Source organism: Elephantulus edwardii, unplaced genomic scaffold (assembly GCF_000299155.1).
Source record: "Elephantulus edwardii isolate Elephantulus edwardi_28Jun2011 unplaced genomic scaffold, EleEdw1.0 scaffold00034, whole genome shotgun sequence".
Lineage (NCBI taxonomy): Eukaryota > Metazoa > Chordata > Mammalia > Macroscelidea > Macroscelididae > Elephantulus > Elephantulus edwardii.
In genome coordinates, this window is record NW_006399784.1 from 14,012,520 (window position 1) to 14,030,876 (window position 18,357).

General features: G+C 38.1%; 1 protein-coding gene across 1 annotated transcript in view; it reads right to left on the reverse strand.

The window, feature by feature from the left end:
* Positions 1 to 18,357, reverse strand: part of GUCY1A3 (guanylate cyclase 1, soluble, alpha 3) — a 53,574-nt gene that overhangs the window by 14,158 nt on the left and 21,059 nt on the right. The window contains exons 4-7 of the mRNA XM_006884452.1: positions 14,991 to 15,700; positions 12,634 to 13,119; positions 4,583 to 4,726; positions 348 to 502 (exon numbers count right to left, since the gene is read on the reverse strand). Coding sequence (XP_006884514.1) covers positions 348 to 502; positions 4,583 to 4,726; positions 12,634 to 13,119; positions 14,991 to 15,700 — 1,495 coding nt within the window. The remainder of the gene's footprint in view (positions 1 to 347; positions 503 to 4,582; positions 4,727 to 12,633; positions 13,120 to 14,990; positions 15,701 to 18,357) is intronic.

Genomic DNA, 18,357 nt, shown 5'->3' on the forward strand with positions numbered 1-18,357 from the left:
AATATTCTGCATACTTAGTAAAATGCTTTCCAGTGCACAAACAGCATTAATATAAACTTGTAAAGGGAGAGTTACGGAGCTTGAAGATATATCAGTCAAAGATTGCAAGTGGTCTATGAATATCCCAGGAGAGTTGCTCACAGGAGACTAATGAGTTTTGCGTGTGTTTGTTTTGTGTTTTTTTTTTAAGTAAAGCTGAAAAAAAGGTGTAAGTTTAAAGAAAGTATGATGAAAGTTATTGTATTTCTCTTTTACTAACAATTATCTAAGCAAGGTTCCAAATTACGGAGATTTAAATTGTATATAAATAAAGAGAACAGATTTGGGTTATTTAGTGTCATCTGTACCTGTAAGTGGTTGGACTGACATTGATCTTCCGTGGGACACTGCAGGACTCAAATTTGTTGGCCAGGGTGACATTGTTCCCAAAGAGACAGTAGCGGGGCATTTTAACTCCAACTACTCCAGCAAAAACTGAGCCAGAATGCAGTCCAATTCGCATCTGAAAGCAAAACAGTGTTCTTGGTCATTTGTCAAGCACTTTTCAGATGTCACTAGGTCTGACATGCCCTGTGTACCACACATTTCACCATTCACTCTCACCATATCACTCCTCCTTTCTGTAGCCAACTGCCCTCTACTCTGTACATGTTAGTCATTCACAATCAATAATCACACATCTTAAACCGCTTTTATTACACAGACCATCTTCACTTCATGAAAACAAATTTCCATGTCTATGACCATCTATTACAGTTGCCATATGAGAAAGTGTTTATGGGTTGTCTGTTTAAACTAAATCTGTTCACCGGATGATATCAGACATAATATCTGGGCTCCGTTAGTTGTAAAAATCTGACAGGGAAGCCTGCCTTATGAATATAAATGAAAGTTGTTAGATAATTTTTTTTTTAAAAAAAAGACATGTGTACCAAAACCATTCCACTAGACCAATGACCAAGAAATGGTGAAAGACCCTGTAGTATTTAAGCAGAAAATATAAAAAAGTAGAAAGTTGGGTTTGCTTAGGCTTGTATGAGAAAAGCCCATAAACCATTCAAACAAAACTCCAGGTGACCTCACGTATATTAGAGAAGAATTGTGCTCTGGAGGCTTTTAAATAGCTTTTTTTTGTTTTCATAAAAGATCATCAGGCCTTTCTTCCAAGGCACATCTGGGGAGACTTGAGGCTCCAGCCTTCTGGTTAGTAGCAAGGATGTTAACTATTTGTACCACCCAGACATAAAAATACGTGACAAATAACACTAAACTAAATTCTGACCTCACACAACAATTTGAGTTTTATGACTTAAAAACATGAGAGAGTCTGGGATGTGTGTTGGAAGTCTAGGGATTCAGAATTTTGTCAGGGACTTGGAATCACTGAAACAGAGTTTTATAAACTGGAATCTCCAAGGAGAAGATCGTAGGAGATGCACACGTTCTTAAATTACTGCTGAAACAAAGCGAATTAAAGAAGGAGTACTCAAAATGATACTCAGACACCATATGATGTTCATTATTAGTAATTTCTATATATAGTTGATCTTTTTAAAGCTTTATTACATATAAGCATTTAAACAACAGTCAGGTACTCTGTAATTAAAGTAAATTTAGAAATTTAAAATTAGAAGACTAATTCTACCTAGTTTCAAAGCTATTTTAAAACATCTAGTAAAAACTTTGCAGGAAAAGGATGGGCAATCTCTTGTGCGATTAACTGCTTCAGAAAACCCACCAGAGGGTCAGCTATGGGTTGGTTCCAACTCTACAGTACTCAACAACAACAAGAACAAAAATAACAGAAACTTTAGCGAGCTTCGGCGGCCTAATGGTAAGAAGCTGCACTGAAATCCCAAAGGCAGGCGGCTCAAATCCACCAGATGCTCTGTGGGAGAAAAATGGGCAATCTCCTCTTAAAACCTTCTCTGACTTGATAGTATGCAATAACAACAACAGAAACTTCATAGAATCGTGTTGTTGTTGTGGTTACGTGCCATCGAGTTGCTTGCGACTCACAGTGACCCTATGTACAATAGCCCTAAACTCTACTGTGTCCTGTGCCAATTGTACAGCCTCTGACACACCCATCCTGATTACCCCAGTCACTGAATCAATCCACCTCATAGAGGGCCTTCCTCTCCTGCGCTGTGCCTCCACCCTCCCAAGCATGATGTCCCTCTCCAAGGACTGGTCCCTTCTTACAACATGTCCACAGTATGTCAGACAAAACCTCAGAATCCTTGTCTCCAAGGAGCAGTCCGGTTTAACCCTCTCCATCATGAATCTGTTTGTTTTCCTAGCAGTCCATGGTATCTTCAATACTCTTCTCCAGCACCACAGCTCAAAGGCATCAATTCTCCTTCTATCCTCCCTAATCATTGTCCAACTCTCTGATGCATAACAAGAGATTGCAAAGACCCTGGCGTGTATCAGATACACCTTAGTCTCTAGAGAGACACCATTGCTCTTTGGTACTTTGGAGAGGTCCCTAATAGCACACTTTTCCATAGCAATATGTCTTTTAATTTCCTGACTGCTGGTTCCAAGAGTGTTGATTGTGGAGCCAAGCAAACTAAAGCTGTGAACAATCTCAATCTCTTCACCATCCATCCTTAGAGGGTAGATTGAGTTATTTGTTGTTGAGTACTATCGAGTCAGAATCTGCCCATAGCTGACTCTCTAGCGGGTTTTCAAAGTCTGTTAATCACTCAGGAAAAGATGTCTATCCTTCTCCCACAGAGCAACTGGTGGTTTGAACCACATCCCTTTGGGTTTGCAGTGCAACTTCTTAGCACTAGGCCATCAGAGTCCCCTAGTATATATGTATATAAAGTATGTTCAACACATCACTTTATAAATTCTAAGGTTAACTGTTATTACCCAGGTAATTATCTTTGAAATTAAGTTTAACTACTCCTTCCAATTGTCCAAACATAAAATTTAATTTCTACTTACAAAAATCATGCAACTAATATTCTGTCCCAAGCATATACCTCTTCATTACAAGAATACAATTATATGAAAATTACTGGTCTTACTACAACCAATTCTATTCACCAACCCCCATTGCCCCAGGCCTCTAGTTTAGAGTCACCAAGACTCTGGGGAGGGTGTTTTTATTTAAAAGTCAGTTGTTATTATATTTTGGAGGAACATTCTTCTAAGTGCTACAGCACTCTTCTGTCAATACGCCATACTGAGGTAACCTGGGGTTTCTGAGATACTGAACTTTGTGCCATTAGGATAGCAAATGCCATAATGGTTACCCGTGGTGGACAGTGTTCAGTGGAGCTCTCAGTTTAAGACAGGTTTGGAAACAGGAGTGGCATCCACTTCCTAAACAGCATGCCTCTGGAAACTGTATGAACTTTGATATATGGTGATCATTACAGAAAGGCTTCTAACCTTTTGTTTAAGGGTCACTATGAATTGTGCTTGACTTGATGGCAATCATCATCATCAACAATAACAACAACATTACAACCAAAGTGCTTTTTAAGTAAGAATGGAACCAGTCCACAAAGGGAGACAGTATGCTGTGAAAGATCAGTGAAAGAGAAGACCTTCAACAAGATGGATTAACATGGTAACTAATAAGCTTGAGCATGACAGGTATCATAGGATGGTGCAGGATAATACAAGGTTCAGATTTACTACTGTTCATATGGTTTTTGTCAACTTGACAGCAGCAAATAACAACTGAGTAATAGCAAAGTTCATTTTACTTTGATGTTGTGTGTCCTCTTTCTTCTCCCAACCACACACACATAGAGTTCACACACATATACAAACTCAGAAAGAGGAAAAAAATTACCTTGAGTGGAGGGAATAAAAGCTATTATAGACTGTAACAATCACATAATGTGGTGGCTTGCAAAGGTACTGGCAAATCCTATTGAGTGATGAGTCTAAATCTCCTCCTCCTGGGGCAGGCTTTTGCCAAATTTAAGAGAATAAAAGGGTAACTGTGAAACTTTAAAGCTTAGATCACAAAAGTCCAGGCTGCTCTCACAGATCTAGTCTGCTGAGGCATAAATCATGCTGGTGGAGGTCTGACTACTATGTGTAGAGCAGTCACACAAAAACACTTGGTTGGCAATCACAGCTGCATCCAATCTTTTTCTAACATCAACAGAAAGTTGTGAAGTACTGAGTTGGAAGTATTGTTGAAAACCCAGATGACAGATAGTGTCTTCAGCCTCAGTAATTCTGTGAGCCTTTTACTTCCTTAGCGTAAGTTTATTCCTGCTTAAATGGGTTAGAGATGATATTGTTCTCTGCAACTATGCTCTGAACATTCAAGTAGAGATCAGAGGGACAGACAAACAAGAAAGAAGAGCTAGAAGTGGATCAACTGAGAACCTTCTAGACTCAGGGGAAGCCTGACGTGATACATAGGAAGAATGCTGCAAATTCACAGTTAAGTAAAGGAGACAACGGCCTTCTGCCGGAGCCCACACAAAGAGAAAGCTTTCCTTGAGAGGTGACACTCTAAATTCAGACTTCTTGTCTCTTCAACTATAAAAGAATAAATTGTGGCATTTTTGTTACAGCACAATTAGATAATGAAGATGCATACCTTAATAGGTTCTCCATGGGGAGACATGACTTCATCGGAGAGCTCCATCATCTTGAGGGCCATCAGCGCTATTTGAACGGCGTGAGTATCACTTTCTCTGTGCAATCCTCCAGCAACACAATATGCATCACCTATGGTCTCCACCTGCACATACCAGATTTTCCATATTATCAGCGAAACTTAAGAGACATAGCCTAAATCATAGAGCAGAGATTAATAACTATTAGCAGACACTTCATTCAACATTTAGACCCTTTGGAAAATACAGTAAATAAGGGACTCACAGAAATGGTCACATACCTAAGTGAATGTAAACACTTTTCCAGGAAATTCAAAAGGATTGGACCCCTTACACCTGGGTCCTGAACTTCTTATGATGCTACTGAATTTTTTTTTCTTTCCCACTATGCAAAATGGCTTTTGAAGAAAAAAATTGATACATTTTGGATTTAGACTCTGTGTAATAAAGGGAACAGTATCAACTACTGATTTTATATCGCCTTAGGATATGTAATAAAGGTAATAATATCAACTACTGACTTTATATCCCCTTCAGCCTAAAGCAATGATTTTATGAAGTTGTTATTAAATATGTAATTTATTACTATAAGAATGTGTAAAATTAAGGCATAAATAGTCAATAAAGATAATAAGTCTTCTAAAAGATTTGTGAAAGTTTTCTAGTACTTTTAATAATCTGCAATAATATTAGTCGCAAAATACATAAATTATAGTCTAACCAGGAGATTAAAATCTATGGTACTTTTGAGGCTACTGGAAATCAATAGTGCTATATAAATTCCAAATATTATTTTCACTATCATTATTGTCTTTGTAGGATATTTTTACTTATTTATAATATTCATTACATGCAGCTAATAGACCCATAAAATATACTCCAAATTCTGTTGTTGTTTTGTGCCATTGAGTCACTTGTAACCCATAGCTAACATCACTGACACCAACATACCTACCCCCATTGCCGCAGTTACTGTGTCAATCCATCTTATGTGGGCCCTCCTCTTCTGCACTGTTCCTCCACCCTTCCAAGCATCCTTCTCCAAGGACTGATCCCTTCTGGCCACGCGCCCAAAGTGTGTGAGACAACCACTTCAAAATTCTAGCCTCCAAGGAGAAACCTGATTTCACCCTCTCCACAACACACCTGTTTGTTCTCTTTGCAGTCCATGGTATGTTGAATACTCTTCTCCAGAACCACAACTCAAAGGCATTGATTCTTCTTCTATCACCCTTATTCATTGTCCAGCTCTCTGCTGCACAATCATGTAATTGCAAAGACAAGCCTGAAGCAGGCACACCTTAGTCTCTATGCTGACATCATTGCTCTTTAGCACTTTGTAGAGGTCTCTGACAGCACACTTCCCCAGTGTAATTAGTCTTTTGATTTCCTGACTGCTCTGGTGCCAAGAGTGTTAGTTAGAGCCAAACAAGTTGAAATTCTAACCATTTCAATTTTTTCTCTTTAAATATTTATTTAAAATAATAAAGCTGTGTCATGTTCTTATTAAAAGCTTCCAATGAGAATGAATTGGGGAGAATTAAGTAACAATAAAATTACAAACTCCTTCAGTAATTTCTGTACTTTTCTCTGATAAATGCTCGTGCCTTTACTCTGATATAATGGCTCCAAGGCTCTTGACCAAACTTCCGGCTAATCTGTTTTTATCCCATAATTCTCCTGCTTTTTTACCTTGTTCTCACGCAGTCATATCTTAGTTAACTCTCTAACACACCTAAGATGTTCCCACTTGCTACTCTTTTTGCTGTAGACACTCTCCTTGTAGGAAATCACTTAGCTTGTTTTTTATTTCCTTTAGTCCTGGATAAAACATTACCTTCTCAAGGAAGGTCTACCCTGATCACCATCTATTCAACAGTAACCACCTCTTTACTACTCTGCATTTTCACACTTGAATTTTTCTGTCCTAATATTTGCATCAACTAAACCATTTCCTATTTATCTTTCTATCCCCCAGTTAAATGTCAGATATTAGAGTTTATCTAGTTTGTTCACTACTTCACTGCCTCATGAGTTCTTATTATTTGTTGAATAGAGGGTCCAGGTAGCAATGAACCTATAAAATTTACCTCAGAAATGAACACGTCAAAAATTCTTACTGCAATGGCTAATATATCACGAAATAAATTAAAACACCACTGCCACCTCATAGAAACCCTCTGTCAGATTTCCACGGTTGTAAATTGCAATGGGAGGAGACTGTCCATCTTCCTTCTTGAGTGTCGTTGGTAGATGTGAACTGCTGGAGAAGCAGTGCTTGGATTAGCAGCATAACTCCTACAGACAGACCAACCACAAGAACTTCCCCAACGTATCATAAACCAACAATAACTGTTAATAATTAGGAGATCCACGTAGTGCATGACCTCTGCTTGAGCTAAAGTGTTTATGCTAATGTTCTTTTATTTGGATACACTTCTAATATCTCAGTGAGTGAAAACAGACATCTATCAAATCATGTGGAAATTGGCATATGTCAACTCTGTTCTAATTTCTTTCCACAAAATCTTCTCACACACATGCACTGTTTTCTTACAGGGATTATGTATAAGTCACAGGAGACGAAAAGTATCTGTCTATCTATTTGTTCTTATGCTGAAAATGGTGGTTGACAAGTAAATATTTGCTTATAAAATGGGTAAATGAATACAGAACATAAAAATGACCAAGTGATTAAAAAAAGGACAGGAATTATATGAAGTTTTAAAAACCCTGGTGGCTTAGTGGTAAGAAGCTGTGCTGCAATCTTGAAGGCACACGGTTTCACACTACCAGCTGCTGTGTGGGAGAAGGTTGGGCAGTATTTTATTATGCAATTTGCTGCCTCTGAAAACTTTCTGGCAGGTCAGCTATGAGTCAGTTCCAACTTGATAGCATACATCAACTAAAATACAATCTAAAGAAGAACTAGTGCATCCGAATTGTGCTGCTGCTGAAGAATACTGAATATACTAAGAACTGATGGTACATAACAACAAACAACAACCAGAAAAATGACCAAATTAGTCTTAAATTAGTTTGAGTAGATTAATAGGTTCCTTCTCTCATTTGCTCTGAGCCTCTAGTTAGTTACACACAGTTATGCTTTATACCAGTCTCTCTTTCCTGATAATGTTTCTAGAGTAATCCTTACTTCTAGGGAGCTTTTGGGCACATCTCTCCTTTATAAAACTTATTTTTATTTTATATTGGTTTGTATACAAGGTTTATATCTTTCCCCTCCGACCTATTCAATTGGTATGCTGACCAAATGATTTGAGAAGCTGGATTCTATGATACACAATGTGGTATCAAGATTAGAGGAAGACTCAACAACAAACTGTTACACAATTGGCACAACTTTACTTTCAGAAAGTAAAGAGGACTTGAAACACTTATTGAAGATCAAAGATTACAGTATTCACTGTGGATTATATCTTTTAGTTAAATTTGTGTCTTCTAGGTTGCAACACCCCCATGATACATCTTCAAGGATATGAAAATGTACAGCTAAGCACAATTAATAACAGTGCATCTAAATTCCAAAATCAATCTCCATAATAGTCTATGTGTTTCCTACTGCCAAAGGGGCCCTTTAGAGTAGTGAGAAGATCTTCACCCTGAAACCCACAACATCCCTTTTCAGCAGGAAGTAGCTAAGAGAATACGCCATCCCCTTTTCCTTATGAATCAGGGTGAAGTCTCTCTCAGGGAGGAGAGATAGAGAATGGCAAAGGGCACACTGACAAAGGAGATTAATCAGAACTGGCTTTGACAAGCACTGTGGCAATTGGACAATTAAAACAGACATTCGGGGGGGGGAGAAGAACGAATTGGGGAGGAGGGTAGAGAAAACAGTGCAACAATGAATGAATGAGAACCCCCCCCAAAAAAGAAATAATCATAAAAAAAAGAAAACAAAATCCTCACCGCTGTCAATAGGCAACATCATGATAGAGAAAAGACTGAAGTTGTCAGTTATTTTATTTGGCTCAAAACTCAACACCAATGCACCCATGATATTAACAGTCAAGAAATCAAGAAATGCATTGCACTGAGGGAATCCTCTGTCACAGATCTCTCCAAAGTGCTAAATAGCAAGGATGTCAGTTTAAAGTCTAGAGTGCTCTTTATCCAAGCCATATTTTCAATTCCTTCTTATGCCATCTGAAAATCAGACAATGAACAAGGATGAGAGTAGAAGCATAAATTCTTTTGAACAGTGGTAAAGGCAAATAACATTGGATATTCCATGGGTTGTCAAAAGGACAAACAAATTTGTTTTGGAGAAAGTGTAATTTTAGTGCTTCTTAGAGGCAAGGATGATGAAACTTTGTTTCACATGTTATCAGGAGTGGCCAGTCCTTGGAAGAAGATAACATTATGGGAAAGTTAGATAGTTAGTAAGAAAGAGTTTGATTCTGTATAAGATGGACTGACACAGCGAGCAATGTCTATGAGCATGTCAGAGAACTTAAGGATGATGCACAGCTTAGAGCAAGGTTCATATCTGCTGTTCATAGGGTTGCTGTGAAGAATAGTCAACTTGAAAGCATCTAACAATATTCTTTGGGTATCTGTGGTAGCATAGTCTACTGCAGTGGTAACCCAAATGCTTAGTAGTAGTTTGAAACTATCACTAATTGTAAGGGAGAAAGATGGGCAATGTTCTTCTGTTATGCTTTCTACCTGCACAACCTGACTTTCAAGTCACTATAAGTTGGAATCAGCTCAGCAGCAGTGAAGTGTTTTTATTCTATGGAAGCCATCACTCATAGGTCATTCAACATTATAGATTATGTTTATTTTAAATTGATGAGCTCTAGCAGTATAGTGGTTAAGTGCTTAGCTGTAAACTAAGAGGTCAGTGCAGGAGAAAGAGGCAGTAGTCTGCTTACAAAGAAAAGTACTAACTCTTTTGCTAGCCAGTAGATTTTTCAACTCATGTGGCCACACAGGACAGAGCAGAACTGTCCCTAAGGGTGTCCAACGTAATCTTATCAACATGGAGGGCTATATAAAAGTTGATTGTTATTATATTTTGGGGGAACATTTTTCTAAGAGCTACAGCACTCTTCTGTTAATATGCTGTACTGAGGTAATCTGGGGTTGTTGTGATGCTGAACCTTGTGATACTGGGGTATCAAATGTCATAATGGTTAACCATGGTGGACAGTGTTTGGTGGAGTTTCCAGTTTAAGACAAGTTTGGAAGCAGGAGTTGCATCCACTTCCTAAAAAGCATGCCTCTGGAAAGTCTATGAACTTTGAGAAATGACAGTAGTTGTAGAATGGTTTCAGGTCTTTTGTTCATAGGGTTGTTATTAATTGTGCTCTACTCTATGTCAATCAACAACAACAACAATAATCTTTACATTCGTGAACACAACACCTTTATATTGCAAAGTGTCTGATGGGTTTAAACTTTCAGTTCTGTGTTGCAGTCAAACAATCATTTCAGTGGAAGTCAAACATTGCCCTAATGTTTGGAGCCTTGGAAAATCTACAGGGTTTCTATGAGTCAGAATCAACTTGATGGGAATGAATTTATAGCTTAACTTTAATCATTGGTTAAAATCCTCTTTTATTTTCAATTATCTCTAGCGATCTTTGCATACAATCAAAAGTCAAAGACAACAGAAATAATAGGAAGGTAATTCCCTATCTTAGCTCAAGCTATAGCAAGGTTAATCAAAAGCTCTTCTCGTGACCAACCATCTGTGTAAGGAGCACAGTTTCTGAATACATGATGTTGTTGTTGTTGTTATGTGCCATTGGGTCTCTTGTGACTCATAGTGACCCTATGTATAATAGCCCTAAATCCTGCTCTATCCTGTGCCAATCACACTGTCTCTGACACACCCATCCCATTACCTCCTTCACTGAATCAATCCACCTCATAGAGGGTCTTCCCCTCCTGCGCCGTCCCTCCACCCTCCCAAGCATGATGTCCCTCTCCAAGGACCTCTCCCTCCTTACAACATGTCCAAAGTATGTCAGATGAAGCCTCAGAATCCTTGCCTCCAAGGAACAGCCTGGTTTAACCCTCTCCAGAATGAATCTGTTTTCCTAGCAGTCCATGGTACATGCAATACTATTCTCCAGCACCAGCTCTCTGATGCATAACAAGTGATTGCAAAGACCGTAGCCTGTATCCGACGCACCTTAGTCTCCAGAGTTACACCATTGCTCTTCAGTACCCTGGAGAGGTCCCTAACAGCAGACTTTCCCATTGAATACGTGATAGGCATAAGCATAATCCCCTCTACCCCCAAAAGATCTAATAACTTGAATGATATATCAGAAGAGGCCAACTTCCACTCAAAACCCACCAGTAAGCAAAGGAAAGAATTCTGAGAGGAAACATTCCCAAGACAGAAAATATCTACAAACAAATATAGCCAGTTCCACAAGAGGCCATCAAGCTTAATATAACTGAAACCAATTATATTATCTGTAATTATACATGAGTCTCTTTTTTTCCCAAGAGAAATCTTGGCTCTGCCTGGAATTTCCTGTTAGAATTTTCATAACACTAAGTTTTACTTCTGACATCCAGAATGAAACAAGGCAAGGGTTTATTTATTCCCATAAATAATATTTATTTCCTCCTCAATAACTTATTTCTTCAAAAATAATTTCATGTTGGGTCAAGCTCTGAAATGCTCAACTGTCATGTGGCAAATTAAGATGATTGAAGCTAAACAAATGAGAAGAATGGCATATACCCTCTACCAAAATTGTTTTAACACTTCTATTCATGAAGATTAATGGGACAGGATGCATATTTTCATGTACATAAACTCTGTGAGTAAACTGTGTTTTATGTTTTAGAAGTGAAGAAGTTATCTTAGATTAAAAAGCAAGTATGGTAGAAGACATGATTTTTAAGACATATTTCTTTTAAGTAAGATTTTCTCCCTTTGACATCTCTATAATAATGCCTTAAATAGGTGATCCATGTGTCCATTTACTGATCATGAGTGGTATCAGGTTAGGTACATCTTGCATTGCTATATTTCAGAGGTATTTCTATTATCTTCATATTTATTTATTTTTATAGACACAAAGGATAATTTTCCCCTTATATTTCAAATTATGATTAGTGTTTCAAGTGAGGTCTTGTTATGTGTCTGATTCATTTTTATTTTATTTTATTATTTTTGTGTGTGTGTACCGTCAAATCCTAACTGGTACAGAAGGAGATTGCCCTCCTTCCTCGGCAGAGCATCTGGTGGATTTGAACCGTGTGCCTCTGGGATTACAGTGCAGCCTCTTGCCACTAGGCCACCAGAGCTCCCCTGTGTCTGGTTCATTTGACTTTCACACTTTCCTTTTTCATATGTCCCAAACTCCATACCTTCTTTCAATCTGTCATTTTTCCACTTTAAGCTTTATTCCTTTAGAAGACAATTTGGCAAAACTTTCATGGAACAATCTGTTTCTCAAAACATTCAGAGCTATTTTAAAGTCTATGGGCACCTTTGAAAAAGATGACAGAAAAAGAATCCATGATTTTGAGCTGTGGTGCTGGAGAAGAGTGCTGAACATCCCATGGACTGATAAAACAACAAACAAGTGTGTCTTGAAAAAGGTATAGTCACGGTGTTCTTTGGAGGCAAAGATAGTGAAACTTAGTCTAACTTATTTTGGGCCAATTGTTAGGAGTGTACAGTTCTTGGAAAAGGATATCATGCTTGGACAGGTGGAGGGTCAGGGAAGGAGGAGAAGAACCTGAACGAGATGGCTTGACACAATGACTGTTAACAGTGGGCTCCAGTGTATCACTGATGACAAGGATGGCACAGAATAGGGCAGGTCTCAAAGCTACTGTTCATAGGTTACTGAGTCATATTTGACTTGGTGGCACTTGACTACAACAAGGACACCTATGAGTGAGTTCAAGATGTGGTCTGAGCAACCCTGCAGAGAAAGACTTACATTGATATTATTTTTTATGTCCTAGGCACAGTGTTTCCCCCCCGCCCATGATTCTAGCCTTTGAGGTGGTTATTTCTCTCCTCCTCCCCTACCTTGTAGACGTCCAGCTCCCCACACTGCCGGTCGAAACGGGTGTACAGCGCATTGAGCATGGTGATGACCTGCAGGGGTGAGCACTGGGAGCAGATGGCTGTGAATCCAACAATGTCTGAGAAGAGCATGGTGACATTGTTGAATTTCTTGGCCTGCACAACTTGTCCTTGCCACAGCTGCTGAGCAACTTCACTGGGAAATATAGAGCACAGAAGGTCGACTGTCTTCTTCTTCTCTTCCTCCAGGGCTTGGTGGGCCTGTTCAAGGGTGGCCTTGAGCTTCCCGAGCCTCTTCTTCAGGCCATCTTGAGCTCGGGCTTGCTCACCTATCAAGACCACATCCCTCAGTGCATTATGAATCGGGATGTCGGAAAGGTAGAGCCCTCGTCCGGTGAAGTCTTCTAATCTGTCCACACAGGGTGACCCCAGGAACAAGATTGCACTAGATTCGACAATGTAGATCATTTGACCTTTCAGATCCATAACCTATGAAAAGAAAAAAAGAACCTATTGTGGTTTATTCAAGTTTTCCAGCACCTTCCTGAGACAAAAGAAGAAATAGTGACAGTGACAACTCCTATTCAAACTCTAGTTTTCTAGCTAACCAAAAAAAGAACAATAGGCTTTCACATACTTCCAATTTCCTATGACTCTAAAATGTGTGTAGACATCTGAAGAACTGAGTATATGCTACAAACTCATGATTTGCAAACATTCTTGTTTCAGGGCTTTATTACTAAGCAATACACTTATACTTTTGTTACCGTATTTTTGTACTCTGTGAGAAATCTAAGTTTTTGCTTTTCGGTCTTCAGGTTTAGCATGTGTCTTCTTTCGTCCTCTTCTCTTTTCCTCGGAGCTATGTGTTCCAAAGCCTCCATATGTAAGATTTTCATCTTAATGTTCTTACATTAGAAGCAGCTTCCCAAAGATATCCTACGGAAGTCTTTTTCCAGAGATGTCACATTTTAGTAACTGAATCTAGTAATAGAGGTTACCTCTCTATTTTAACTTTGTCTTAAGTGCTTGACCAACAATGCCCTCACAGTATAAGTAAAGAGGCCAGCCAACAAAAGGGTGACAACATGGGGGCCTTGACAGAGGTAGAACATCAAGTAGTCATTCTAATATTACATGATTTCCTTCTATGAGTGTGGGCAAATAAATGATGTGGGTATATGTGTGTTCACTACACAAAACCAAAAACAACACAATGTTCTTTTAATGGTGAGCTGGCTTACTATAGTACAACCATGAAATGGGATGCACTGTCAAAATCAGATACCATGTCAAAACTGACCTGAACTTAAATCTAAAGACGTGGAAGGATGTCCAACACATACTGTTTATTTTGTTTATTTAAAATAAGAAGAGTTGTAAACTAATGTATTTTTTTGTTGTTTTAAACAAAGACACACACACACACACACACACACATACATATGTATATAACGGGGGCAATGGAGGTTGGTGTCTCAGAGTCAGTGACACTGGCTCAAGACAGGTCAGGCTTCAGATCTCTTGTACACTGTGTTGCTATGAGTTACAGGTGACTGGATAGCATATAGCAACAACTATCTATCTATCTATCTATCTATCTATCTATCTATCTATCTATACACACACACACACACACACACATAAACTAATGTTTTATATTTTTTGCATGATTGAGTAAGTATTAACTGGTTTTAAAACAGGTTTTATAACGGCAAAACCAAAACAACTGTATTCAATTTTGGGGAATAAAGAGACCTTCTCTTGAGGTCTTCTATGTCTCACAGTTCCAAATCGTGAGAGATTCTATTAGCTTTGCTGGCACAAGAAACTACGATTCAGCATTTACTATGAGATTGAATAATCACCAAATCAGTCCATAGAAGATGACAGACTATGCTTTATATCTGATATCCTGTAAAAATTTAAAATTATTTGCCTTACTATTCCTACTAAAAAGTTACTAAAGTCTATTTCTTGGTTTCCTGTAAGAAATAAGTGTTTTTGTCTTTTCAGTTTATTGTAAAATAATACTTCCTAATATGCCAAATTATGTTAGTTACTGAAAATATGTTTTCAGAGAAAAATTAATTTAAACAATTACTTAGTTATACAATACTCCAAAAAGATTCTTAAAAGGTAGGCTATCTTTAAGGAATATTTGAATTAGACAAAGCAAGCATATGAGTGAAGAAAGCAAACAAAAACAGAAGTGATTCTATTTTACATGTATTCCGCCTTAAAATTATTTTAGACTCTTTGTTTTATCAAATAATTTGAAGCCATGAGTGATATTTTTTTTGTTCCTAGTTTTAAAATATGGAAACTAAAATCCCCAAATAAGAATCCATTTTCCTTACCCTTGAAGATTTCTTCACTGAGTTGTCCCATCTCCTCACTCGTACAACAAACTGCATATTCAACATAGTCATGATTCCACTAAATGTTTGGTTGATTTTTGGAGTAAGAATTTCAAAGTACTCTTCAAAATTAGGCTTTCCTTGAAAATCTCTCCGGCTCATAAGCCTTCTAATGCCATTACCAAATTGCAGAATTGTCATCTCTTTGTCAAACATAAAATGGAAGGGAAATGTCTTACAGAAGAGCGATGCAGGGATCACCAGAGAGGATTGTGGTTTGCCTGGAGACAAGGATGGTTTGGTGCTTTTGATGTGAACAGAATAGGATAAAAAGGGTTGGTTAACAAACTCGGTGCAATCGTTGTGGAAGCAGGATGGCATTAATGACACTTCTACTTCAGTTTCGTACAGTATGTGAGCTGCTGCCTTGATGATACCTGGAAGAATCAGAGATGTTGTTCTCTTGGGAAAGAAATAGTAGACGTTTAAAAAATTGTGATCTTTATCCAGACAGAGAATGGAGGCGTCATCAATCCGGTCTCTCTTTTCTGTTTCTTGGCAATGGCTGCTCTGTTTCAAAAGAGTACTGAAGCTATTCAAAAAATCTTTAAGAGTTCCTCCAACGACACCCAGAATATGTTCATCTTCCTCGTAACATATTTTGAAAAGCTCTTCACCAAGGGATTCTCTGATGATCTCCACTGGAACACCTGAAAGTACATAACACAATAACAGAATACATCATCAAATATGCCCTCTTAATACTGTTTCCCGCATTGTTTTGTTTGCTGCCTTAATTATCTTTGTATTTTATAAAAGAAGCCTAGGTGGCTCAAGAGTTAAGCATTCAGCTGTTAACTGAAAGATTCGTGGTTTGATCCCACCAGTATCTCCATGGGAGAAGCAGTCTGGTTTAGTAAAGATTACAACCTTTGAAACCCAATGGGAAGCTCTACTCTGATTACTCAGAGTCATTATGACTCACAGTTGAGCCCACAGCAGTGAGTTTATCTCTGGCAACAAGAGTTACGAGGAAGAATTAAATAAATTGTCAACATAAATTCTCTCTCCTGCATTGCTCTCCAGTCAGTTCTGACTCTCAGCTGACATCAGGGGTTTTTTCTTGTAAATCACCCCAAAGAAGACTATTTTTCTCTTGCACAGCCACTGGTGGATTCAAACAACCATACGTGGCCTTTAGGTTACCGAGCACCTCTCCAAGGATTATGTTACCAGAACATCCTTTGCATAGATTAGTTCCTAACAGCGTAGCAATGCTCATTGAAATTAAAATTCTAAATCCCATAATTTTAAACAATTGTCAATAAATATAATCTGCAACATTTTAATCTCCTTTACATTGAAATATGAATTGAAAATAAGAATTCTAGGGTAAAGTCTATTTTGGGAAATGTTTTTCCACCTTTCTGTCAATAGTAAAAGAAGCACAACTTCTAACGGTTCTCTGATCTGGGGCCTCCAGCTGTGGAAGGTAACCATGGGAATGAATTTAAAGTCACCCAACTTGAAATTCAATTTTTTTTTCCTAGATAGAACTAAAAAATGTTGTGCTTCTTGAGTAAAATGACCTCCTTGTTTAATGACCTGAATAGAAATCTGATTCTGAGACACTTTGCATTTAAACTTGTAAATGCTGGAATGTAGTGAGATTGCCTTAGTTTTCTGGGTCTCAAAAGTTTTCCACCTTTGACAAGGGACAGTATAAAAGTCTTTCCACTTTTAATATCTCAGTCACAAAAAGACAAAAACTTCATAGTGTCACTGTTGTTGAATGGGACTGACATCAAGGTTTGGGTAAGACTGAGAAAAACTGGATAAATTAGGTATACTGCATTGAAAAAGATGAGGGAGAAAACAATTTAAAAGCGATATATGATAGGGTATTATGGTTATCCTAAGAGTCCAGAATGAAGGTTGCATACTGGAGTGTACTTGGGGGTGGAGGGATTGTATAACAATGAAGGAATTTTTCTTTTGCTTTTCAAAGAGAAGAACGAACTGGGGAAGAGGGCTGGGCAGGGAGAAAAATGCAACAATGAATAAATGCAAATCCAAAATCTCTGTAAATGTTCATTAAAATTAATAAAATTAAAAATAAATAAATAAAAGTCTTTCCACTTTTAGTGGGAAATAAACTATTTGAGCCCTTGAATTTCCTTTCTCTGATAGATTTCTGCCTTACAGATACTTCCGTTTTCACAGGCTTTACTGTATTTGCTGTGCACAGACGGACTCACACAGTGACTACAATGGGCTTGAGCATGTCACGGATTGTGAGGATGGCACAGGGGAGGGTTAGTTTTCAATCTGCTGTTCATCTGGTCACTAAGAGCTGTAGCCAATTGAGCAGTACCTATCAACAACAACAGCAGCAGCATCTAGACCTCTTTATTCTCTAACCATTCTGGACCACATCCTCTTCATTTGCAACACAGAAAAATCAATAATGCCTTCTTCAGAGAACTACTGTGGTGTCTGGAGTCCATGTGTACACTACCACTTGGTTCTCAGGATGAGTTCATTTTACGTTAGTTAACAGCAATTCCACTGATTGGCTGCTTTCCCATTTTATACCTATTCTTATTGTAAACCAATCAACAAGTTTCTACACATGGAATTCCCTGCCAGTTGTTTAGATTCTTCAAGTTGTTTCCATTAACATAGACTCACTGCCCCTTAAGCTACATATCTGATCCGCTAAAGTTGCTCTTGTCAGTTTGATCCCTGAGAAGAGCACAACACTCAAGGAGATATTTTTTACTGATTGGCTTTGGAAGCAGTCCACTTCCTAAACACATATCTCTGGAAACTCTATGAACTTTGATAAATGATGATAGTTATAGAAAGGCTTCTGACCTTTTGCTCATTGGGTCACTATGAGTTGTACTCTACTCGACAGCAATCAACAACAACAACAGTACTAATATACTCCTAACATTTTTTTACTTTTAGAGAAATTTAACCTCGTTACCCATGTATTCCAACTTTCAAAAGGACAACATTAAAAAACCACTCAATGACTCCCCTTTAAACTCATCACTGATGTGAGAACATTATTATTAGAGAGTGTGACTTGTTCTCATGATTGATTCCAATTTAAGAAAAGAAAACCAACTCAATTTATGCTTTGATGAAAAGCATTTTCCCCACATATATGAAGAAAACTTAGAGTTCATATCAACGCCTGTGAATGACTATGAGTCAGCTTCCCATCCAGTCTTAGCTACTTTCAGCAAATAAACATCATGGTAGTATTGCAATGGGAAAGTCTGCTGTTAGGGACCTCTCCAAAGTACTCAAGAGCAACGGTGTCTCTCTGGAGACTAAGGTGCACCTGATACAGGCC